Here is a 25,976-nt window from a genome sequence, read left to right as displayed (position 1 = left end):
AGGGGGTACCCCGGCCCTTCTGTAGGGGGCCCGGCCCCATCAGCTGCAGAGTGCTAAATTCCATTGTTATCCTCAGCGTTTGCAGTTCCAGTGCATTCCAGTTGCAGAAAAAAAGTAGAAGAGGCTGCATTTTTTTCGCACAGAACTGTATGCGGTAAAACTCATCAACATCACACTGGAACGCACCAAAAATGCACTGGAACGCACATATCCCTAACTAAATTGAAAAGATAGAGAGGGGAAAATATGAACTAGAATGCATAAAAACGCACTGGAACACGTCACAAACGCACCGGAATGTGCCAAAACTTGTCAAAAATGTGCATGCAAAAATGCATCTGGAACACATCTAGACTGCGTCTCTATAGTGTGAACCAGCCCTTAGGACTTGTCCTTACCATTTGTAATGTAGAAACACATGCAAAAGCATGCATTTTCCTGCACAGCAAAGAAACGCAGTGCCCTTTGCAGATGTGCGCAGGCACCATAAATACTTAATTGCACCACCACACATAAAAATAGTAAACACAGATACATTCACAGCCACCAAAACGCATGGCACCACACTACTGTGTGGTGAGGTGCAACACACTTTTAAAACACTATGCCTGCAGTATTTTTGCATGTTCCCACACGTTAAGCAGCCCATTGAAATTAATGGACTGAGGAAAAAAAATTGTCAAAAATGCCACACATTCACACAGGTCCTGTACAGCATGAATGAGTGGGTTGTTCACGTGGCTGGAGCCACCTGTTACACTATGGGAACACATCAGCTGTATGAACACAGGTTTTAATCTGACAGGTGTGAAGGCGTGGGGAAGTGGCCATGAATGCTCACTATCTGTGTTCAGGGCTGTACACCTGCACCCACCTGCCTGTCAAATTAGGACCTGCAGAGTTTCCATAGTGTAACATAGGTTGCCTGCAAACGGCTCAAAGCAGCTCCAGCCACATAAACAAACCACTGATTCACACTCTACAGGCCACAGCACCCATGTGAATGAGCCCCAATACCTCAATTACACACACAGCTTTATTAATTAACGCAGTACAGTTTTATCATTTAGATTTAACAGGAATTTTGTTGAGATTGTGTACATTAATAAAGTGTTTAGTGTATTTTTACCATAAATATAATTTTGATATTTTCTCTGGCAGTGGGGGGAGCCCTGTCAGGTAGGCTGTACAGGGCCCCCTGATTTCTAATAGTGGCCCTGAGTGTGATTGTGGGTGTGACACATGGGTGTGATTGTGTGTGGTGTTGTATGAAAGGATCATTAGCCTGGGGCACAGGTCAGCTTCATCTGCAAAACTCCAGGTTCTTGCTCCTTGACACAATATTTATGACAAAATCAAAGATGTATATATTTTATGCATTAAAATCATTGTAATTTCATGCAAAAAAAGAAAATCTCCATTGGATGGCATTATCATGGAATGGTCACAACTCTCAAAACAGGAATTTAAGTATTTAAAATAATTCATTGGTCTCTGGGTAGAGATGAATATTTAATACAGTTTAGGATAAATTATTTTAATTTGAGGTAGAATTATATGTTAAAATTTATGTTTGGGCAAAAAGCTGGGGGAATGTCACTCTTACTGTTCTTGAAACACGTGTCCCTATTAGATTTCCTCATGCCTCTTGTTTAGGAGACAGCTCTTAAATTTTGGATTTCCCCTCACTTTCTTCTTGGTAACAATTATCACCAGAATGAAGAGATGGGTAACTCTCCATTGTGGAGATGGACAGCAATAAAGAAAACTTCACAAGAATAGTTACAACAGCATTTGGACTTGAAAATTAAACCTAAGAGTGAAATCAAATGATTTTTCTTTTCCTTCTGCAATTTTGTAAATGCAGCCGTACATGCTATTAATAACTATAGCCTGTCAGTTTATGAACATCAATCACTGAAGACTTGAAACCAAATATCAAATTGTTGCAGAACCATCAAATAGGGGTGGTAATAAAATACACACAAGTACAAAGGCTGCCAGAATTTAATAAATATGGGTTGCTACTAACCCTTCTAATCAGTAAACTCTAATACCCAGCAGACCGCTACACAGGCTTTCCCAGAACAAACACACATTGCTGCTTTCTCTAGCTCTTAATAGGTTAGCTAACCCAGATACTTTCATCTGAAAATTAATTCAAACAACCACATGCTTACTGTCTCTATGGACATATTTTGGAGCTAAGGAAATATGAATAATCTTGAAAATGGGGATGTTTAATAAATCTAATAGAGTTAGCATAACAACACTCTTGAGCTCTGAAGTCTACTAATAAATCATAATTACAATAACTATTACTATTCAAGTGTGAAAAGAAAAATAGTTGCATTTTATTAATGGTTGTATTTTCATTACTGCTTTGGTATTTGCACACTTCAGAATGATTTTTACTTGTAAGAATTGTGTGGACCCCTTTTCTTTGAATCAGTGACCCCATTAGCACTTCCCTTTCTCTATTGCCTAACCCTTTACAGCAGCCTTCACCACTCACATGTGTCAAGAAAAACAGCTGTATTTCTTAATACTTTTATTTTATTGCGCCTCTTTGTAGTTTTGCATATACATAGTTGAATTTCAGAATATTTTTAGAAATATATAAAGCCTGAAGAAGGGAACTTCTTCTGAAGAAGGCATGCTAAAAGCAAATAAATGCATCGCCTAAACTCCACATTTAACAACACTAAGGACAGGCAGTGCCTATTTACAAACAGTTAAAAAAGGTACAAAAGGTAGCCATACAATCAAAATACAGTAGTTTTCAAAAATGAAAAAGATGAAAATAAGAGAGATTGCTAAAGGATTTTGAAACATGCGGATCCTACCCAAATCAGCATATGCACTGAAAATATGAATATTAATAACAATCCCCCCAGCCTGCCAAATGAGAAGGAAAGAACAACAACTACACCCTACACTAATTTATACTTGCATATTTAATATTTGACCAAAGCTTTAAACACTAATAACTGCACAAAGTCATGTAAGTTGCACATCTGTAATTATATAACTAGACTCAGCACTCATTTATGTACAATTATAGAAACCAGATATGAATATCAAATTCTACATCAGCATAAATTCAAATTAAAAATGATTAAATATTCAAATTATTAATAATTATCCGGTATCCCAACATTTTGTACCATTTTTTAAATCTCTCAGCACAGTCAAGTTTGTGCACAATATACCTATGAATGTGTGCTTACGTTATGAGTTATTATGTTTTCTCAAACTGTAATCTGAGATTGCGATAAGTATGTTTGAATCAGGAACCAGATTGGGATTCCATACCTCAGTCCATGCAGCTACAGATTCTACAAGCTATTTGAATGGAGCTTTGGCTAACTTTCTCCTACTGTGAGAATATCCTAATTAAGCATATTGGCTTTTTAGCAATGCTGAGATACTGATGATGTGTAGTTAAGTTTAAAGTCATTAATGGCAGGTCAACAAGACAGCTCGGATCAATGCATGCCAGAGTCTTATTTTCCTCAAAATAAAAATGCAGTGCTGAGGCTGTAACGCATCTTTCTTACTCACATACAACTGATACACTTTGCAAAACAAAATTTTACATATATATATATTTATATAATATATTTCCAGCTTACTGAAAACTCTGTGGGAAGTAAAATGGTTCTATAGTATGATAATTTGTTACAGATTTCAAAGACAAATTTCTTAGTATTCTACAAAAGAAGCTCTAGTTTTACTCATACTTTTAGCTCATTCAGTTAAAGCTTAGGTATGTATATTTTTTGCATAGCTTCATAAGTTCAGCTTGGACAAGTGTAAGTATGCATGTGCAATGCATGGCCAATCACCATGAAAGCTGGAACCCACTGTAGTAGGTACTTCCACTATAGTGATTGCTGCTAGCTTTTAGGTCCCTTCCCAAGTGATTGTCACTGCTTAATGAACACAGAAGAGCACTCACACACCACGGGCGCTCTCTAGAGCAGAGTTTCTGAACCTTTTTTCAGTCAAGGCGCCCTTTAAAAGTATGGACAATCTTAAGGCACCCTTTAAACTTCTGAATAATCTCAAGGCACCTCATTTTAAAATGTAAAAAAAACTATTCTAATAGATTGACATAATGCAGCAATATTCACACACATGGGATACCCAATGTTAGAGGTCATTTATTCTTCCAAAGCAAGTATACATTTGCACATTGCTACTGACTTGTGTTCCATTGCTTCTCCTTCAGTTTCTCTCCCTCACTCAGCTAATGTGACCCTTGTGCTGGCAGAGAGGCACAGGGCAGAAGCAAACAAGGATGCTGTGCAGGCACCCATCGTCCTCCTTGTCAATTGATTATGTAATTGGTTGTTAGGATGCCAGCAGCTAGACGGTCATAAAAGTACACAATGATAACCCATGGCTTTGTGTAACAAAAAGGCAGGCTTGATCCACCTGCTGGCTTGTATACGATTTTTGGGCAATTTTTAAGCATTTTGCCAAGGAACCCCTGATGATGCCTGAAGGCACCCCAGAGTGCTTGCGCACCTTGGTTGAAAAAGGCTGCTCTAGAAAACACTTTGCAGATCACAATGTTACTGCCCCAAATGCAAAAGTGTTATCTGAATAGAGCCTGTGCTGAGCAAGTAGCCTCCTGTGTTCACTAAGTGGCAGGGTAGCCACTTGGCATGGGACCTGTAAACCAGTGACAATCACTGTAGTAGCAATGCCTACTACAGTGATTTTCAGTTTTCATGGAGATTGGCCAGGTTTGGCACATGTTTACTTACACATAGAAAGTACCAAGTAATATACAGTTACAGCACATATAATTACATCAACTTCAAGCCCCAATCCAACTCATGAATTCAGTGCTTGCAGTTACAAAACTAAAATAAAATATAATGTAAATCCATAAACAGTGCTTTTGAAAGTGAAGAAACAAATCTATTTCACTGCAAAATCCTCAATAGTGATGAATGCTGAATCTATCCTTCAAAAGCCCATGGATTTCAATAAGTGCACTGAAAAAGTGTTCATCCACTACCCTGAGCTCATAAGGACAAATTCTTATCTCCTCATTTGCACCTTTAGATTATAAATGGTCAAATGGGCAGATTAATTTTGTAAATGCATGGACTGAATTCCTGAGTTGGATTGGGGCATAAAGCTGATATAAATATGTGTCTTGTATCTGTATATTACTCCGCACAATGAGAAGGTTGAGGCAGCTAAAATTCAGAGCACGGTACAAGTTTTCTTTGTGTATTTGAGAATGTTTTTTAAGAACTTTGAGTACAGAAGCTTTGTTTTATGTAACTATTTGGATGAGCATGAAATTTGTTTTTGTTTACATGCATACTTACATTCGTCCAAGCTGGACCAATTTAACCGTGAAAACATTTCCATACCTAAGCTTCAGCTTTAACAAATGAGTGAAAAAATAGACTATTATTACACCAATTTCCCCACAGTGTCCAGGGAGGATGGTAAACACAGCTTTGTAAACAGGAACCCTACTTAGAGCTGCACAGTTAGTATTCCCACAGTTAGACGTATAGAACAAAAACACTGCGCCATCATACACAGTTAAGCCACTAAATACCATGTTGTGACAAAAAAGACAGAAATGCTTTCAGTGCAGGCTTCTCATAAAAGGTGATAAAGTGAAAGTAACGGCTACATATAAGTTAGATTAAAGCCCCCCCTTCTTGTACTTATGGTATATACTGCTGGTAAAAAGATATATGTAATTGCCTTTTTGTCAGCCAACTCGAGTGCAATCACTTAATGCAGAAGGTCTGGCTCACCTGTGTCATGGAGGGCTTGACAACGGGGATTGGAATAAAGTATTAACACACATCTTTCCTTACCAGTAGTATACAGCATAGGTAGGAGGAGGGGGGAATAGTGTTTTAAGCAGCCATAAATGTGTCCTTTACTTCCACTTTAAAATGGTATTTGACCCAAAAGCAAATATGTATTATACTGCAGCTTACCAATTGTTATATGTGATGGCTGCATCAGCTTTCTTTCCTTTATTTTCATCTGGTGACCTGGATGGTAAGTCTGTTGTTTTTCAACAGAACAGATGTAACAATTAGAGTGTTCTGCTTCTGCAATCTAAGCACTGCAAGTGTTGTGGTGACTTACAGTCTTAGTACCTTGGCAGACAGTGACTCTATCCAAATGACATCTTGCAGATCATAACAGATGAAATCATAGTGTTTCTAACTGCGGCAGAATACAGTACAGTGGTGAATGGGGGCTAAAGTATGAAGAAGGGTTGGACTAACTACATAGAGCATACCCTAGCTACAGAGTAGGTAATGAGTAGGGACTAAATTGTTGAAGGCAAACAGACAGTGGGGGTTATTTACTAAGACTAGAGAGTGCAAAAGCTGGTGCAACTCTGCATAGAAACAAATCAGCTTCCAGGTTTTATTGCCAAAGCTTAATTGAACAAGCTGGTTAGAAGCTGATTGGCTGCCATGCACAGCTGAACTAGATTCAGAATACACCAGATTTAATAAATCCGCCCCAATGTAACATGATATAGAGTGTTGACACAAAACATTTACCACTGGCAGGGGTGCTTACAATGGTCAGCTTTTATTTATGTAAATCCTTTATTCCAAAAGATAGAAAAAAAACTATTACTGTTACAGTTCAATAAGTGTTATCTGAAGCTTGGCTTCTAAATCTGCTAGTAAATCTAAAACCAAAAGAAAAAAACCCACCGTGCTACCCTAAAGAAATATAAATGTAAATACAAATAAATACTAAGTTAAAAAATCTAAAATTTTTTGTTGCCTCTGACCACTGACGTGCATTCCCACACCTAACCATAAAAAATACCTGTGCAAAAGTGCAGCACAACAAAAATAAATAATATTCCTTCATATAATAAACCTGTCAGCATGCTTGGAAGTTTGTGAGTGGCCATTTTACCATAAATCTATCGATGTCCATGCTTAAAGGAACAGCTTGACTTATATAAACAGAGCGACTTGGATTCAGTGCACTGGATTATAGAGTGCTCTTCTTTTGTAAGTAATATTTCAATGCTTGATGAATAAAGGTCTGAGTGTTTTTATACTAAACTATGAGATCTCCTATTCTTTTTATTTCCTGGTGAGTGGATAAGTGTCTATATGATCGTGAGAAGTAAGCGCCGTGAGAATTGAGACATTCCTTTAACCTAGTGATCTGGGAAGGCGCATTTGACTTTCGCCTTCTGGTGGCTCATATTTTGGAGGTAAAAGGCAGCAAAGACAGGTGGTGGGACACAGCAGTGGATTGTCCTGCACCTTTTGTGGTGGAGCACGAATGTCACTATAAATACACATAATTTATTATGGTGGAGTCACATGAGTATGCAGAAGAGAGTTCTGTGGATTTTATTTGATTTATAAGGACTGAGCAATTTTTTCTTATCACTTGATTGGACACTGAACTGTACTTTATATACCTATACCTCTGAAGGTAATGGTATAATACACATGTATATATATTGTATTGCACTTTATTTGTGGTGCCATATATAAAGTTGGTGTTTCATGTATCATATATTTAGATGCACAGATATATAAGTGATGAAGGGATATTATTTATTTTCGTTGTGCTGCACTTTTGCACAGATCTAACACTAACCCCCCCCCCCCCGCAATATATTACATTTTGGGTTTTAATACTACTTTAAGCATCAGAACCACATATGAAAGCAGAAATGCAAGGTAGCGAAAGTGAGTATACGGTGATTATAACAAGCATGCTTTACTGCAAATACAGACTGATTTTACTGTTGTGGGTTTAGTAACAGTTTAAGCTACGGTAATCATTCTGTATACTGGCCATTGCAACATTGACAAAGGAACTACCTTGCAACACTAAATGCTGCACAATGTGCATTCACAAATATATACAATTTGTTTTTGAGCTGCATTTCTTAGGGTCTGTGTTTTTGTGCGCTGCAAGCAGGATTTGCATGGGAAAGTCTATGGAAATGCAAAACATACTTGATTCACATCAGAAAGACATCAGCTGCATTTCAAATGCAACTTCCAATGATTTCTGAATAATCTCAGAAGCATCTCAGGCTGATGTCAAACTGAAACTATTGACACAACCCCAAAGTCTTTTGATACAGATCTTTGCAGTGCTTAACCATTGTGCTCATAAGCACCACAAAGGATGGTGCTATGACATCATGAGGAAGGGGACCCTGTTAGGCCCTAAAACATTGGTTATTTGACCCTATGTAAGTGTCTTTTACCATAAATATTGAAAAAAAATTGCTGGAGTAGTGGTGATCTTTTTCCCTTCTATTTCCACAACCATACCACTCTCTAGAGGACAAGAATACTCCAAAGAAAAAGAAAATACCCATGTGACTCTACCTTCTCACCTCTCCGTTGATTTTTACACCTTTACTCCTTTGTGATTCATTTTTGGTCTTTTGTTAAGCCTCTGTGAAAAAGAACTGCTTTAAAAATGTCGTCTGCAGAAAAGATTTGATCAGTACAAGTGAAAGCTTATGCTGGAAAAATAATTTTTTAATGTAATTAAAATATCATGTATAGAGCATAACTAAATAAAATACATTTTCTTTGTCATAAAGAATCCTTCCTATTTACTTTTAACAAGTGAATGTTCAAAATGGAGTCAATTTAAATAGCATAGGCACATTTTTATAAAGTAGAAGATATAAATATCACAGAAAAAATACCTTTCCATAAGGAAAGGCGCATATACTGATAAGAAAGATATTAAGTATATCTAAACCCTAATTTGAAGACTCTCAGTTTGTTAAAGCATTTCATTTTGAAAATGCTGTTTTGTCTTGTCAAAGCTGCTGTCCTCTTCCTGCTTCTTTGCAGCCACTTTCTGCTTATTCAATCACTGCAGATTTATCTACATGCCATTTATCAGCATGGTCTTCTTGATAGTGACAAGATCAGAACATGCCTGGATAATGACCATGGGCAAGGCAACTTAAAGCCTCTACCACGGGTGCATGTGACAGGGTGACAATGTAAGAGAGCAGTTGGAAAACAGGGACAGAGCATTGTCACCCCATAATAGAATGTGCCTGAACTAGGGCCTTTATGGCAAGATTACTAGTTAGTATTTCAAGAGAGATGTATGTTTAAAAGACTGTAATTATATTAACATGCTAAAGATTATATGGAAATTAAGTAATTTGGATTACATCTACTTTTCCCCTCTATTTCAACATAAACATTGAGTACAACTGCAACAAGTGCCAGCATGGCACCTGATACAGTTCGGTGTGGGTCCTGTAAAGACAGCTGACCACACAGTTGTTAATAAAGCCTTAGATGATATATTTGCCACAGATGCTAAACTGTGTTTAACACAGTTGTTAAATTTACACTTTAGTCTTTGTGCCTAGCAATATCCAGCACATTATACTGTACTTTAAAACTGCTTCTCTAAGCCCTCAAATAATTAGTGTGGTGTCCAGCAGAATGATAAAGGCCTTCCATTAAAGATTTTATTTGCAGTTCAGAGTTATTGTCACCAAATGCATACATCTGGGGCTGAGGAACAATTTAAAGGTATGGGCTTTTGTTTTGGGTGGTAGTATTTTGGGGTTTGCTTTCACAATTAATTTATTAATATTTAAATGAAAAGTTAATACAGCAGTGGGAGGCCAGAGTAATCCATAATACAGTCATGACAAGTACACGTAATAGAGGAGGCAGCCTGATTGTTCCAGCTCAACACATATGAAACAATCAGTTTGGGTTTCTCATTGAGCAACCAGACAGATAATTAATCCAATATATATTGGATTCCAAAAACTAGAAATAACCAAAACTAGAAAATACTCTGGAGAACTGGACTCCTGCCGTGGGTATCTACTGTAGTTGCAAAATCAGAGCAGTGTAACGTGTGACAGCGAATCTTTGGTATGAGAGCAGACCTGAAATGCAGAAGGGGCAAAGTCTGGTGCCAGAGGATTTGTGACTAGAGAGTCCATCATTAACATTAACATCTACATACTTTGGGGTTTTTATTTTAATTTAGGTATTTAATTAATTTAATTTAATTCAACTTTATTTGGGTAACTTATTTTTTTGTGCAAGGCCTCCCTTTACTTACTCTTCCTAGTTTACATGTGGAAATTACCTTAAGGCCATACTCAGAAGTAGCAGCCCAGGCCCCAAAAAGGGCTTACCATTACTCTTTTCCAAGTTGAGCATAAATCATTGGAAGGGAAACCTTCTCATTTGCCCACTCCACCACACCCACTCACAACTAATGACTGAATGAGTCAGTCCAGCCAACCTTTACCACTAGGGGGTACATATACTGCTACAAGGTGGCCCCTGGGTGCAGGATCACGTATATAAACGTAATCCTGCATTTCTGGGTAGGGGGCTCACGCAAGGTGCGTGACCACCCTACCCGTGGTACCGATAGAGGCCGCGAGTGTCAATCACCAGGTCATTACCCGCCGGGGCCCGGCAATTGCTGGCAACCACTGACAGGGAGGAAGGCTGCATTGTTTTCAACGGAGCTCTCCTCCCTGTCAGTTTTCAGCACACTGTGTGTAACAGAGAAGTACACACCCCTGCCCCCTAGTAAAACACTCCCCTCACACAGTTAACCCTTTCATTGCCTCCAAATGTTAACCCCTTCCTCCCCAGTGCCATAAGTACAGTGTCAGTGTTTTTTTTTTTGCACTGATCACTGTATTGGTGTCAATGGGTATGTCAGTGACCTTAAGTCATTCCCCCTCAGTGTCAGAATGTCCGCTGCAGTCCCGCAGTCCCACCAAAGTCGCTGATCGCCGCCATATGTCGCTGATCGCCACTATTATTAGTATACAAAAAAAAAATCCAGTATCTATACTGGAATTTGTGCACACTATAAGTTCACGTAAACCAATTAATTTACACGTATTGGGATTTTGTTTAGCAAAGACATGTCGCAGAATACATTTTGGCCTAAATGTATGCTGAAATTTGATTTGTACATCTTTTTACTGGATATGTTATATAGCAAAAAGTCCAAAATATTTTTTTTCTCAAAATTGTTTTTTTTTTATAGCGCAAAAAATAAAAAAAGCACAGGTGATCAAATACCACCAAAAGAAAGCCCAATTCATGGGGAAAAAAGGATGAAAATGTAATTTTGATGCAGCATTGCATGACTGTGCAATTTTCAGTTAAAGTGACGCAGTGCCATAACACAAACCGCTTATGTAACCGCTTCCTGACCGCCCTATAGCATAAATGCAGGGTGCTGCAGGGTGGCACAGGTGTGAAAAATCACATATATATACGTGATTTACGCTCCCATGGTTTTGACTCCCCTCCCAGATAGCGTCAGATTGCCCGTCAGTACACCAGTAATCACATTTAACCCCTTGATTGCCAGGAACACGCTCATACACAATAAACCTCGGTCGCTAGTATAGTGTCTGAACGGATCAATATCTTTGATTAGATCAGCACTATACCAGCATTCACATTAGTATAGTGTCCCCAAAAATGCAGCGTTAGCAGGATCAGCCCTGGCACCTGCCATCCCCTGCGTTTAGCCCTTATGCTCCCCCCCCCTTCTCCCCCAGCAAGTGCAGTGTCAGTAGGTCACTGTCACTTGATACATTGCACACACAACCGCAGTGTTCGCAGAATCAGGCCTGATCTCTGTTAGCACTTGCCGGTAAATTTTGATAAGGCTCATACGCAGCAGAGTTCCAGTACTAGTGCTGCACTACCTTTTGATGAACTGGTGAGCATTAGTGGCCTAGTACATCTTGGTCTTTCATATACCTCTTAGATTGTAAGATCCAAGGAGCAGGGCCCTCCTAACCCTCTTGTATTGAACTGTATTGTTGCTGTATTGTCTACCGTTACATTGTAAAGTGCTGAGAAACTATTGGCGCTATTTAAATCCTGTATAATAATAATAATACCAGCACTGCAGTATGGCTTGGCGACGTGGTGAGTCCCATAAGTGCAGTACAAGCTGGTGCGGTCGCAAGCACAAGTATTGTCTCGCAACCACCAAGAATTCGCACACAGGCCCGTAGAGCCCCTAGATTACTTCTCTTTTTTTCATTCAGTCCACAGGCTGCATGCAAAAAAAAAAAGAACATAGCATATATACCCAACAAGGACCAGCGATGTACTGGTACATCACTGGACTTTGAATGGTTATACCAGGATGATGCCTACAGCTGCAGGCATCATCCTGGTATAATTTGTTTCAGCTGGCGATCAACTTTCCTGTAAAAGCAATCCTAGTGGCTAATTAGCTGCAGGATTGCTTTTACAAGCAGCGGGAGATGATTCCCCCCTCCCCCGCTGCCTTCCATGGCCTTCTTGGGCAGTCCCGTGCCATCTGAGGAACCTGTGAATGCAGCCGGTGTTTCTGCCACTGACCATAGAGCTGATTGGAGACCAGAATGGTGCCAATCATCTCTATAGCCTAAGAAATCGGAAGCTACAAGCATTTCATCACTTCAGTTTCACAGGATATAAACAGCGCCATTTGTAAATTGGGAAAGAATCTGATCATACTGATCTTGGTTTGAATGGATAATGTAAGGGCAGAGGAGAGATCTAGAGTCTGGTAGATCCCAGATTTCTCAAAAAAGAATATATGACAATGCCCATTGAAGTTATACGGGATATTTGCATTCCCTGTGATAGCATTAAAAGTTATAAAAAAATTAAAGGGACAGTGTAAAAATTTAAAAAATCAAAATAACTTTAAAAAAAAAGCACCCTCGCCACCCTGCGCATACGCGCACCTGCGTACGTGAGCGTTGACCCTGTGCCAGTATGAAAACAGCGGTTGCACCATGCATGTGAGGTATCGCCACGAATGTCAGATCAAGGGAAGTAATTCTTACACTAGACCTTCTCTGTAAATCTAAAATAGTAGCTTGTAAAAGCTTTTAAAACGTTGCCTATGGATATTAAAAACGTATACAGTTTGTCATCATTGTGCGGGGCATGCGCAGTTTTAAAGCATGTCATGTTTGGTATCTATTTACTCGGCATACCATCATCTTTTATATTTGACCAAATAATTGGCCAATATATTGTGTTTTTGTGCATTAAAACTAAAAAAAGTGTATTGTTAAAAAAAATTGCGTTTGAAATATCGCTGCGCGAGTTCTATGTGACATAAAAAATTGCAGCACCCACCATTTTATTCACTAGGGTGTTTGCTTTAAAAAAATATATAATGTTTGGGGTTTAAATTAATTTCCTATCAAAAAATACTGATTTTTTTCATGTGAATAAAAATTGTCAGAAGGCTTGGTCTTCAGGTGGTTAGAAGAGTAAGTGATGTGTAGCATAAACTTCTAATGCTGGGCATAAAATACCCCCACCCCTAAAACGACCCCTTTTTGGAAAGTAGACACCCCAAACTATTTTCTGAGAGGCATGTTGAATCAATAGAAGAATTTATTTTTTTTTACCACAAGTTTTTGGAAAATGACAAACAAAAAATTTTTTTTTTTACACAAAATTGTCACTTAAATGATTTATTGCTCACACATGCCATGGGTATATGTGGAATTACTCCCCAAAATATATTCTGCTACTTCTCCTGAGTATGGGGGTACCACATGTGAGACGTTTTTGCAGTCTAGCCAAGTACAGGACCCCAAAATCCAATAAGCACCTTCAGGCTTTTAAAGGGCTTTATTTCCTCATTATACTTCCTGACTACCTCTCACAGTTTTGGGGGGTCCTGAAATGCCAGGATAGCACCAAAACCCCCAAATGAACACTTTTTGGAAAGTAGACACCCCAAGGAATTTGATAAGAAGCATGGTGAGTATTTTGCAGTTCTCATTTGTTGCCACAAGTTTTTGAAAATTGAAGAAAAAGCACAAAAACATATTTTTTATTTTCTTTTTTTATATTTCAAAACCTTGTGAGAAAAAATGAGATCTACAAAATACTCACCATGACTCTTTTTAAATTCCTTTGGGTGTATATTTTCCAAAAAGGGGTCATTTGGGGGGGTTTGGTGCTATCCTGGCATTTCAGGGCCTTTGAAACTGTGATAGGTAGTGATGAAGTGAAATGAGGAAGTTACGCACCTTCAGGCTTTCAAAGTGGTCATTGGATTTTAGGCTCCTGTATGTGGCTAGGCTCCCAAAAAGTCTCACACTTGTGGTATCCCCATACTCATTAGAAATAGCAGAATGTATTTTAGGGTGTAATTCCACATATACCATGGCTTGTGTGAGAACTATATCATTTAAATGACAACTTTGTGTAAAAGAAAAAAAAAGTTTTTGTCATTTTCCAGAAAATTATGAAAAAAAATAAAATCTTCCATTGACTCAATATGCCTCTCAGCAGATAGCTTAGGGTGTCTACTTTCCGAAAAGGGGTCATTTGGGGGTGTTTGTACTATCATGGTATTATGGTACTATGGTATTTTAGCACCTCTAGAAATGTGATGGGCAGTCAGAAAGTAATCTATACCATAGTTTGTAGATGCTATAACGTTCACAGAAAGCAATAAATGTATACTTATTGGGATTTTTTTAACCAAAAACATGTAGCAGAATACATTTTGGCCTAAATTTATGACGGAATTTTAGTTTTTTTGGATATTTTTTATGACAGAAATAAGAAAATATCATTTAAAAAAAAAAAAAAAATGTTCTCAAACATGTTTTAATTTTTAGCACCAATAATAAAAAGTGCACAGATGAACAATTACCACCAAAAGAAAGCTCTATTTGTGTGAAAAAAGGACATACATTTCATTTATGTACCGTATTGCATGACCACTCAATTGTCAGTTAAACTAGTGCAGCGCTGTATAGCAAAATAAATGACATAAATTGCAGTATCTATACCATAGTTTGTAGACACTATAACTTTCACACAAAGCAATAAATATACACTTATTGGGATTTTGTTTAACAAAAACATGTAGCAGAATACATTTTATACTAACTTTATATAGATTTATACTAACTTTGAGTTTTTTATAGCCCAAAGTAAAAAATATTGTTTTTCTTCAAAATTTTCATCTTTTTTTTGTTTATAGTGTGAAAAATAAAAAGCGTGCAGGTGATCAAATACCACCAAAAGAAAGCTCTATTTGTGTGAAAAAAAGGACATAAATTTCCTTTGGGTACAGCATTGCATGACTGCACAATTATCAGTTGAATTAGTGCAGCGCTGAGTAGCAAAAAGAGGCCTGGTCATTAGGGGAGTAAATCCTCTAGAGGGCAAGTGGTTAAAAAAAAGTTAGCTTTTATCTCACAGGTGGTATTGGCATTTTAATTTCTTTTGCAAATGTCATTATAGTCTGTATTACATATTTAGTTTTGAATTTATTTTAAACATTTTTTAATACATATAAAAACTATTTGTATAAACTTCAGTTCAAAATTATTCAATTAAGAGAAGATCTTAAACTGACCCAAACTCTTCTAGTTTTCCTTTTAACAGTCTTGTATTATGTTTTTTTCCTAGGATTTTGTATCAGCTTTATCAGTCTTATTAAGGGGAACAATTCATGAAAAGCTGAGGTGGACCTTCAATCTCTATGACATAAACAAAGACGGATATATAAACAAAGAGGTAAAACATTTTAGTGTGTCTTCCCTTTTCTATTTCTGTTCACAGTACCCTATAGTATACAAAGCTTGAGTCAGGGAAAAAAGGGAGGTCTTAATTGCATTTAGATGCAATATCCTGTTCGTTTGTAATAAACAGGGAGCTGATCCTACTGACCACTATCTACTACTCCAGGGAACCCTGTTGTCTACTAAGCCCTAATCCATGTCAATCTCTTTCCTTTATCATTTTTTTTTTCAGCAAATAGTATACCACAGAAAAGGTCTGGTAATTCTTGTGGAATACACAAATATAGCTTGAAACTTGGACAGGACAGGGTCCTTCATTCTGCACATAAACTTTTACGTCCTATCCCAGACAATGGATCCAAGGCTATGGTTGTTTTATTGTGAGACCATGTCTTTATGTATCACCTATTTCTCCCAGCTTTTTCCAAGGCCAAAATCTTTCTCACCCAGGTCTGTACATTCTCTAATTGTCCTTTAATGTGCCTCTCTCACACTACCCTACCACCAATTTAAATTGATGGCTCAACAAGACCCTACTGTCTACTCATGATTTTTATTTAAAAATCCCAGATGCCATCTTTCAGATCAACACACATTCGATCTCTTCCCTATCTCACTTTGGGAGGTGCACAAATGTAGGTTGAGAGGGGTCTGGCTGCAGCTGTAAAAAGCAATACGGTGACTATTTTTAAAATAGAGTCCTTGTCAGTCCAGCTTTTTGACCTGGAAAAGACCTGGAAACAGTCCCCATAACATTCTCTTCAAAAATGGGTGGAATCTGTCAGAATGGAACTTTATCAATTGCTTAATTATTTTTAAATTACTGCATTGGAACAAACAATGAACATGGGCCTTTGCTTGCCCAGCAATTTTGTATACTTTCCATACCCTCTAAGCCTATTTCTCTATGTCAGGTAGATGTTATTTTGATGGTCAACCACTTGAACATAGTTAACTCAAACATATACTAATCCCACAGCTCTTAATGCTTCTTTAGTTGATACATTTTTCAAAATGTGACTCTCTAAATTCTCTCATGTTTAGAGGTCATCCTGACTATTAAATCTCTCAAAAACAATAAAGCTCCTTGTCTGGATACAGTAGATTCTCTAATCTTTATTACTCTATTATAATAAATTAAGTGACACCTCATTCATTTATTACATTTTATTTGCATCCCTTCTCTTTGTTAGAGAATATAACAGTACTTACAAAACACAGATACAACTGATTTTTCCAACTACTGTCCAAACTCTTTGCTATAGGGGCCAGGTTGAGTTTGTTTCCCCTCACCAGGTTAACAATATCGCCAGTAAACCCTATTTGTCTTTTTAGTGCAATAGAGACATATTCAAAGTTTTTGATACAGTAACACAGTAATATGGGATTATTTACACAATATCCTGACTCTGATGGTATTTTGTCCTGCTTTTCATACTTAGATTTCAACTGTTTACCAATTCCCTATGTTCCTGGGTAATGTAAGCTGGCTCTTGTTTTAAAAACATTAGGGTATTTCAGGTTGCTTGCCAAAGCTGTCCTCTTTCCTTCATCATTTTTTAATACTGGCTATAAAATATCTAACCACGATTGTCAGGGAAGATGCCTAGCCCTATGTGAAAAAATAATTACCCCCTTAACCTAATAACTGGTTGTGCCATCCTTGGCAGCCACAAGTGCAGTCATGCGTGATAACTGTCAATGAGTTTTTCACATCGCCATGGAGGAATTTTGGCCCACTCTTCTTTGCAGAATTGTTTTAATTTAGCTACATTGGAGGGTTCGAGCATGAATGGCCTATTTAAGGTCATGCCACAGCATCAAAATCGGATTTAGGTCCAGACTTTCACTAAACCACTCCAAAACCCTAATTTTGTTTTTTTTTTTTTGAGCCATTCAGAGGTGGACTTGCTGGTGTGTTTTGGACCATTTTCCTGCTGCATAACTCAAGTGCACAAACTAGTGGCTGGACATTCTTCTTCAGGATTTTCTGGTAGAGTGCAGAATTCATGGTTCCATCAATTATGGCAAGTCTTCAAGGTCCTGAAGTTGAAAAGAAATCCGAGACCATGACTCTACCACCACCATGTTTGGCTGTTGGTATGATATTCTTTTTATGAAATGATGTGTTAGTTTTATGCTAGATGTAATGGGATGCATACCTTCCAAAAATCTCAACTTTTGTCTCGTCAGTCCAAAAAATATTTGCCCAAAATTCTTGGGGATAATCAAGATGTTTGTTTGGCAAACATAAGATGAGCCTTTGTGCTGTTTTTGGTCAGCAGTAAATTTTGCTTTGGAACTGTCCCATGGATACCATGTTTCCCTAGTCTCTTTCTTATCGTTGAAGAATAAACACTGACCTTAACTGAGGCCTGCAGTTCTTTAGATGTTGTGACAGGAGTCACTTTGGGTGGGGGGGGGACATGGAACACAGCTCCCTTTGGAGGGGTGGGGAGACCCCTGTCTCAGCTCCCTATATAGACCAGACTGTCAGAGCAGGGCTGTGGAATGGACAGGTAGGCCTAGTGGCAGGGTAACGCACTGGCTGACGACAACCACCACCAACAGACCGAAGTCCCTCAGGGCGCGGAGTCTAAGTCCCAGGCTGCCCTTCACCAGGGCCCCTGATGGTGGGGATGGACTTGACGCAACCAGGAACCAGGTCATGGCCCCCGAGACACCCCGGCTGCGGTAATGGCCACCGCCAATGGCGTGTAGCTGGTGAGAATGACAATAGCGTAGTCAGGCAAGCCGGGTCGACAACAATGGGACAAAACGGTACAGAACAGTAGACAGAGAATCACAGGTCACGGGCCGGGTTCAGCAACGGAAGGTCAGATCGAAGGAAAACACAGAGAATGGTCTTAGTCACAAGCCGAGTCAGATACCAGAAGAGTCACGAGCGTATACACAGAGCTGTAGCAAGACAAAGACACAAGACACAAGTGCAAAGAGCATGTGCGGATCACAGGCTTATATGTACTCAGCCACACCCCTCTGGGGGATGGACCTCAGAGACCTGAAGGCATAAAAGATTCCCACCATGCTCAGCAGAAATCCAAGATGGATGCCAGCACATGGAGTAACATAACCTCTGGGAAAAGGTAGGACCTTGACACAGACAAGACTTCTCCTGCGCTCTAGGACCCAGGCGGGTGGCGAATGGATGGAACCAGAACTGGAAAAATCGACCACCAGTGCATATAAGGTTGTGCAGCTCCAAACAAGGATGGGGAAGCACGACCAATACTGCAAAGTGAAACAAAAACGAGAAGCGCACCAACCTTGCACATTACCTCAGTAACCAAAATTTATTAATTACAAAATGGTACTCACAAACAGCAAATAAATCAGGCATGTACGTCTTCAGAGGGACTTCAAAGATAAGGAGCCAGCACGAATCCCATCATGGGGGTAGACACTCAGTACAGCTGACGCGTTTCAAAGGGCATGCCTTCTTCATCAGAGCTCTGATGTATGTGTTTGTGTACTGGCTTGGTGCGGGGGTGTTTCCGGCAGCCCTCTCCCCTAATGAGACTGTCTGCTGGTGTGAAGTTTGAAGACCTGTTTGTCTCTTGTTACTAAATGTAGATTGCCCCACTCTGTGACATCATGCAGGGAGGGGGAATTGTTCCCTTGAATGTATATATCTTGTATCTGTGTTAACATAAAGGAGTCTATTTCCTGGTTTTCCTTCAGGTCTGGTGCCATCTAGTCTTGTATGTTAAGCGGTGGTGTCCGTGGCTGGTGTTTGGACAGGGAAGCGATTACATTGGTGGCAAGCGGTGGGATTGTGCTTCCAAGCTGTGAACACGTCCAAACCACCACCGGGATTCAAGATCAGGAAAGGAGACGTCGGTCACCCCAGTGGAGATATGGACCTGACATCAGAGTTCCCAGGGCTGCTGCGGATCCTTCTTGCAACATACCCCTTGGCTGCGTCTGCGGATGAGTACCTGGAGCTCAGGCAACGGATTCAGGAGGTACTTTGGAGTGGAGCCCTCCAGGTTGCTGGTATGTACAAGGGCAAGTGCTATCCAACTCCAGGGGAACAGGCCAGGGACCATTGGAAGTTACAGATGCCATTTCTGGGAGAGCGACCCCAATGGGAGACTGACTTGGACAGGTTGGTCCAGCAGGAGATAGAGTTGGACAACCGATATCGGGCTCTGCAATGGTACGCAGAGCAGAAATATTTCGGGGTGACAATAGAATGCTGTCCGGAGGGATATGACTTTGGTGGCCCTGGAATGCTGTGGGAGAGCCTTACAGATCATTTTGTGTTTGGCGATGAAGGAGAACCTACCCTTGAGGACCTGCGTGAAGACAGAGAGGCTATGTTCGGTCTCACAAGGGTCTCAGAGCTTGAACCAGATCTGGAATACCTGCTAATGAAAGAACAGCATCTGGAAAGGGCATACAGACAACTGCTAAAACATGTTCAGCAGCATGCCCAAGAATGGGCAGTGGAAATTTCAGAGATTGCCGTCCGCAAATCTGAAGTGCTGACAAAAGGGCAGAGCTCTGCTAGCCTCTGCCCAGCACTAGTAACATCATATGGGTTCCACGGACAGGAGATGGTGAACCCCTATCACCAGACACCAGTTCCAGAGACTGGGGATTTGATAGACTTCTCTGCTGAGGAAAAACAACCTGGTGAGCCTTCAGCAGAAGAGCTGGCAACAGGGCCAAACATTGCTGAACTCTGCCCAGCACTGGTAACATCTTCTGGGTTCTGCGTACAGGAGATGGTGAACCCCTATCCCCAGACACCAGTTCCAGAGACTGGGGATTTGATTGACTTTTCTGCTGGGAAGGAACCAGCCGGTGTGCCTCCAGCAGAAGAGCTGGCATTAGGGCATGGTGTTGTTGACCTCTGCCCACAACAATGAGCACTACAGGAGCTACATGATGAGGATGCAATCGGCATCTCACAACGGCAGCTTGAGCTGAAGTCCGTGAATGGTACTTTGGTCTCCACTAACACAACCCCAGAAAAGGGTCTGGCATTGGGACAGGAGGATGTCAGCCTTACTTTGCGAACACTGGGGGATGTCCATCAAGCCAAAGTGGATGAGACTACAGTCACCACCTGGATACCCCAGGGATACTGGGCAGTTGGTCCAGATCGCCAACAGCATGATGGAGTGGGCACAGCCACCCTGTCTTCTCTCCAGCAGCTGAGAGGATTTCAGGGAGAAGGATCAGTCCGTACTTCTCCCCAGCGGCGGGTATGTTCTACGGGAGAGGCAGAGGTTGGCTGGGTGAGTAAAGCTATGTTTGGGACTATTTGCTTGGGGTACTGTGTGGGCACTGGCATTGGGGGACTGGAAGTACAGACTAACTTCGGAGTCCACCCGTCTGAGGTTTACTCCTGAGTTAGTCTCCTGCCGAAAGGGGAGATATGTGACAGGAGTCACTTTGGGTGGGAGGCCCATGGAACACAGACCACTTTGGAGGGGTGGGGAGACCACCTCCCCATATCCCTATTATGTGTAAGTCACCCTGTGCCTGTTAGGGGTACAGGGTGAAATGTCCTAATATTAGGGTGGGGGGTTGTTCATTGTTTAATGCCATGTGGTTGCATCCCATTGTTCTATTGTGTGTCTTGCTTGGGAGCAAACTATTATGGGATGTATGTGTTTGTGTGTATTGGCTTGGTGGGGGGTGTTTCCGGTAGCCCTCCCCCTGATGGGACTGTCTGCTGGTGTCTCTTGTTACTGGGTGTGTATTGCCCCACCCTGTGTAGGGAGGGGGAATTGTTCCCTTGAATGATATATCTTGTATCTGTGTTAAAATAAAGTAGTCTATTTCCTGATTTATTTCAAGACTGCTGTTCTCTAGTCTCGTATGGTCAGCGGTGGTGTCCGTGGTTGGTGTTTGGATGGGGAAGCAGTATTATAATGGAAATACCAAAGTGCAGTCGGGGTCCAGTTCCATTACAGATATTGTTCTGGGTTCTTTTATTACCTCCTGGATGAGTCGTCATTGTGCTCTTGGAGTAATTTTGATAGGCTGGCCACTTCTGCGGATGTTCACCACTGTTCCAAGTTTTCTTCATTTGTAGATAATTGCTCTCACTATAGTTTGCTGCAATCCCAAAGCCTTAAAAATGGCTTTGTAACCCTTTCCAGAATGATACATGTAAATTACTTTGTATATCATCTGTTCTTGAATTTCTTAAGATTGCGGGAAGATGTGTTGCTTTTTGAGATTGTACCATGCTTCACTTTGACAGAAAGATTCTATTTAAGTTATTTCTTCATTCAACAAGTCTGGCAGTAATCAGGTCTGGGTGGGGCAAGTGAAATTTAACTCCGTGTTCCAAAAAATGTGGTTAATCACAGTTCATTCATGATTTAGCAATTACATTTTCACATAGGACCAGGCAGGTTTGGACAGCTTTTTTCCCTTAATAAATGAAATAATCATCAAAAACTGCTTTTTGTATTTACTTGGGTTATCTTTGTGTAATAATAAAATCTGATGTTCTGAATCATTTAAACCTTAGATTGTACGCCCCTTGAGGTTTAAGGACTGATGTGATTGTACAATATATATGTAAAGCGCTGCATAAATTGACGGCGCTATATAAGTACCTGAAATAAAGTGTGACATACACTTTAAAAAAGGCTATGCAAAATACAGTATGTTACATTGTACATATGGGGTCAAGAACTGCCCCTCATCTCTAGGAAAACTATGTACATCCTTAAGTGAAATGGAGGCTTGAACATTCTTAATTTGATCAAATAATATTAAGCAGCTCATGTAGTCCATATCTCTGCCTTGCATGTATCCAAGCACCCTCCTTTGTGGATGTCAGTAGAAACCCCAAATTCTTTTCTTATTGCTGTTAACATTCTGCCCTGGATCCCACCCTATCTCTGTCTCTCCTCCCTCCCTGCACATACTTTATGAGTTTGAGACTCTCTCCAGTTCTCCAATCTTCGCTCATCTTCCTCTGTCCACTTTGTATGAAAATCCAATTTTTCAACCTGTCCTGGGAAGTCCAATAGCCTTCCTGTGATGGACTGATAATTGTTTCACTGCTAAACAACATCTAACTCACTTATTTACTATTGAAGTTTAGAGTTTTTTGTAACTATTAAGAATGATTGCCACTATAGGCGGTGGCATGTACTACAATCCTAATTATAATTTATATATATGTATTTATCACAGTCCTAAGCATAATGAACTATATTCATTTTTATTTACACTATATGCATATTTATGCAATCAATTTGTGATCTATACATGTATAATACATGGGTTTATTTTCAATTAAGTTCTCTCTTTTAATTAATCCCATCCCACTGCTGGAACACAGTGTTGTATACTGTATGTAGCTGAGCCTACATACAGCCTATACAGCACCAACAGTGAGCACATCTAGTAGTAAGGGCAGTAGTTTGTTTGGATCAACCTGGTCCAAACTATCTATTTAAACTTCATTAAAAGCTGTAGATCAGGTTTAATCTCATAGCACCTCAAAAGTCCCCAGACATTTTACCTTTGTTTGAGTTGTCAGATTGTCTCACAAATTTGCTAAAAATTGATCAAAAGGGTAGCTTTTTAGGTTTTAGAGTATAAGGTTTCCCAGGGCAAGCAAAAACATTTTGTACTGCAAAGAATTTTGCTATTACATAATTAAATAATTAAAAGTCAAAAAGTGTTGTGCAATACCTTTAAATTATTAAAACATACATAACAGCCTTGAGTGCAAAAATGTGTATAAAATCTGACACATCCAATATTATTATTGGATTGCTGTGATATACCGGCCTCCTGGATCCATACCCCGCTTCCTGGATGACTTCTCCTCCTGGCTACCCTTCTTCCTCTCCTCTGAGCTACCCACCATAATTCTTGGGGATTTTAACATCCCTGTCAACCTCGACAACCCGGACACAGCCCGTCTCCTCCACCTAACCTCCTCCTTTGCACTTGCACAGTGCATACAATCCACCACCCACTCCGACGGAAATATCCTTGATCTTGTCTTCTCCAACCAATGCGCTCCCCACAACCTCACTAACACCCCCTTCCCTCTCTCTGACCACAACCTGATCACCTTCTCTATCTCCTCGTCCTCCAACGCCTACCCCTCCAAATGTCACACTACTACCAGCCGTAACCTCCGCAACCTTAACCCTGCCTCCCTCCACTCTGCAGCTGATCAACTCCACGACCGCATCCTCCCCCTGTCCTGCCCCGACTTGGCTTTGACCGCCTACAACAATGCGCTCTCAACAGCCCTTGACTCACTAGCGCCTTTAACCACACGCAACACCAGACCCCGACCGCTCCAGCCCTGGCAGACTGATCACACCAAAACCCTCAAACGACAAAGTCGTGCCCTAGAGCGACTATGGCGCAAAACCAAATCCAAACAAGCCTTCTCCCGCTACAAATCTGCCTTCCGCACCTACACCTCCTCCCTCCATGCTGCCAAACAGGCCTACTTCTTGACCCTCATCAAGGCCCTCTCCTCCAATCCTCGCCGACTCTTCTCTGCCTTCAACTCTCTACTCTCTCCACCCCCACCTCCACCCAGCACCTCACTCACTGCCCTTGAGATTGCCAATCACTTCAAAAACAAAATTGACACAATTCGCAAGGACATTGCCGCAACTCACACGCCCTCTCAACCTGTCCCCTCTCACACAGCTACCCCCTTATCCCCCCTCCCCCTCGACATAACCCGCAGGGACTTCGTCGCTGCTCAAACTCTCTCCAACCCCCTTCACCCTCACTCAGCTACCCCCTCATCACCCCTCTCCCACGGCCCCACCACTGCTCTGACCTCCTCTTCCACCCCACCCTACATTCCTCATACTGAAGCTCCCCCAACACTCCACACCTTTGACCTTACTACCATCGAGGAAGTCTCCAAGACCCTCTCTGATGCCCGCCTCACCACCTGCCCCCTCGACCCTATCCCCTCACAACTCCTACGACCTTCCTCCTCCTCCATCCTACGCTCCCTCACCCATATCTTCAATCTCTCCCTCTCCTCAGGCACTTTCCCCTCCCCTCTGAAACATGCACACATCACCCCCATACTTAAAAAGCCCTCCCTGGACCCCAATGACCCGAACAACCTCAGACCCATCTCCCTGCTCCCATTTACATCTAAACTCCTCGAGCGCCTAGTCTACACCCGCCTATGCTCTCACCTCAACGACAACAACCTCCTCGATCCCCTACAGTCCGGCTTCCGTCCCCTACACTCCACCGAAACTGCCTTACTCAAACTCTCCAACGACCTGCTAACCGACAAAGCTAATGGACACTATTCAGTGCTCCTACTCCTTGACCTCTCTGCGGCCTTCGACACAGTCGACCACCCCCTCCTCCTCAAAAAACTACACTCCCTCGGCCTCAGAGATTCTGCTCTCTCCTGGATCTCATCCTACCTGTCACAACGCTCTTTCAGCGTTGCCTATAATGCTACCACCTCCCCCTCACTCCCCCTCTCTGTTGGGGTCCCTCAAGGCTCTGTCCTCGGGCCCCTTCTCTTCTCCATCTATACCTCCTCCCTTGGCCAACTCATACACTCTCACGGCTTCAACTACCACCTCTATGCCGACGACACACAAATCTATCTCTCAACCCCCCACCTCACCCCCTTGGTCTCAGCCCGAATCACACACCTACTGAGCGACATATCAGACTGGATGTCGCTCCACTTCCTTAAATTGAACCTCTCCAAAACCGAGTTTCTTGTCTTCCCCCCAGCCCGGACACCACCCCCCATTGATTTCTCCGTCACATCCAACAACGCTACCATCAAACCCGCCCTGCAGGCCAGAGTACTGGGTGTCATTCTGGACTCCAACCTATCCTTCCAGCCCCAAGTCCAATCTTTAACAAACTCGTGCAGACTCCACCTCCGCAACATCGCCAAAATCCGCACGTTCCTAACCCCAGAAACCACTAAACAGCTCATCCACTCCCTCATCATATCACGACTCGACTACTGCAACTCCCTCCTCACTGGCCTGCCTCGCCGCTGGCTATCCCCTCTTCAGTCCATCCTGAACACGGCTGCCAGACTCATTCACCTTTCCAACCGCTCTGTCTCCGCCACCCCCCTCTGCCAATCCCTCCACTGGCTTCCGATTGCGCAACGGATCAAATTCAAAATCCTAACGCTGACGTACAAAGCTGTCCACCATACTGCCCCGAACTACATCACTGACCTAATATCCAAGTACCGCCCAGCACGCACACTCCGCTCCTCACAAGACCTCCTTCTCTCTAGTTCCCTGGTCTCCTCCTCCCATGCCCGCCTCCAGGACTTCTCCAGGGTGTCACCCATCCTCTGGAACTCCCTGCCCCAACCCATCAGATTATCACCTACTCTCCTCTCCTT

General features: G+C 41.3%; 1 protein-coding gene across 2 annotated transcripts in view; it reads left to right on the top strand.

Annotated features, from left to right (window-relative positions):
* The window catches only part of LOC149456907 (A-type potassium channel modulatory protein KCNIP1), a 451,873-nt gene that overhangs the window by 377,477 nt on the left and 48,420 nt on the right, over positions 1 to 25,976 (top strand). For both annotated transcript variants that reach the window (XM_089684303.1, XM_089684302.1), the window contains one exon: positions 15,480 to 15,587. In XM_089684303.1, coding sequence (XP_089540429.1) covers positions 15,480 to 15,587 — 108 coding nt within the window. The remainder of the gene's footprint in view (positions 1 to 15,479; positions 15,588 to 25,976) is intronic.

This window comes from Staurois parvus, unplaced genomic scaffold, assembly GCF_062004578.1.
Source record: "Staurois parvus isolate SC_StPar_1 unplaced genomic scaffold, SC_StPar_1.0 ptg000343l, whole genome shotgun sequence".
NCBI classification, from domain to species: Eukaryota; Metazoa; Chordata; class Amphibia; order Anura; family Ranidae; genus Staurois; species Staurois parvus.
The sequence above is the reverse complement of the archived record's forward strand: the minus strand, read 5'-3'. Positions and strand labels throughout refer to the sequence as shown.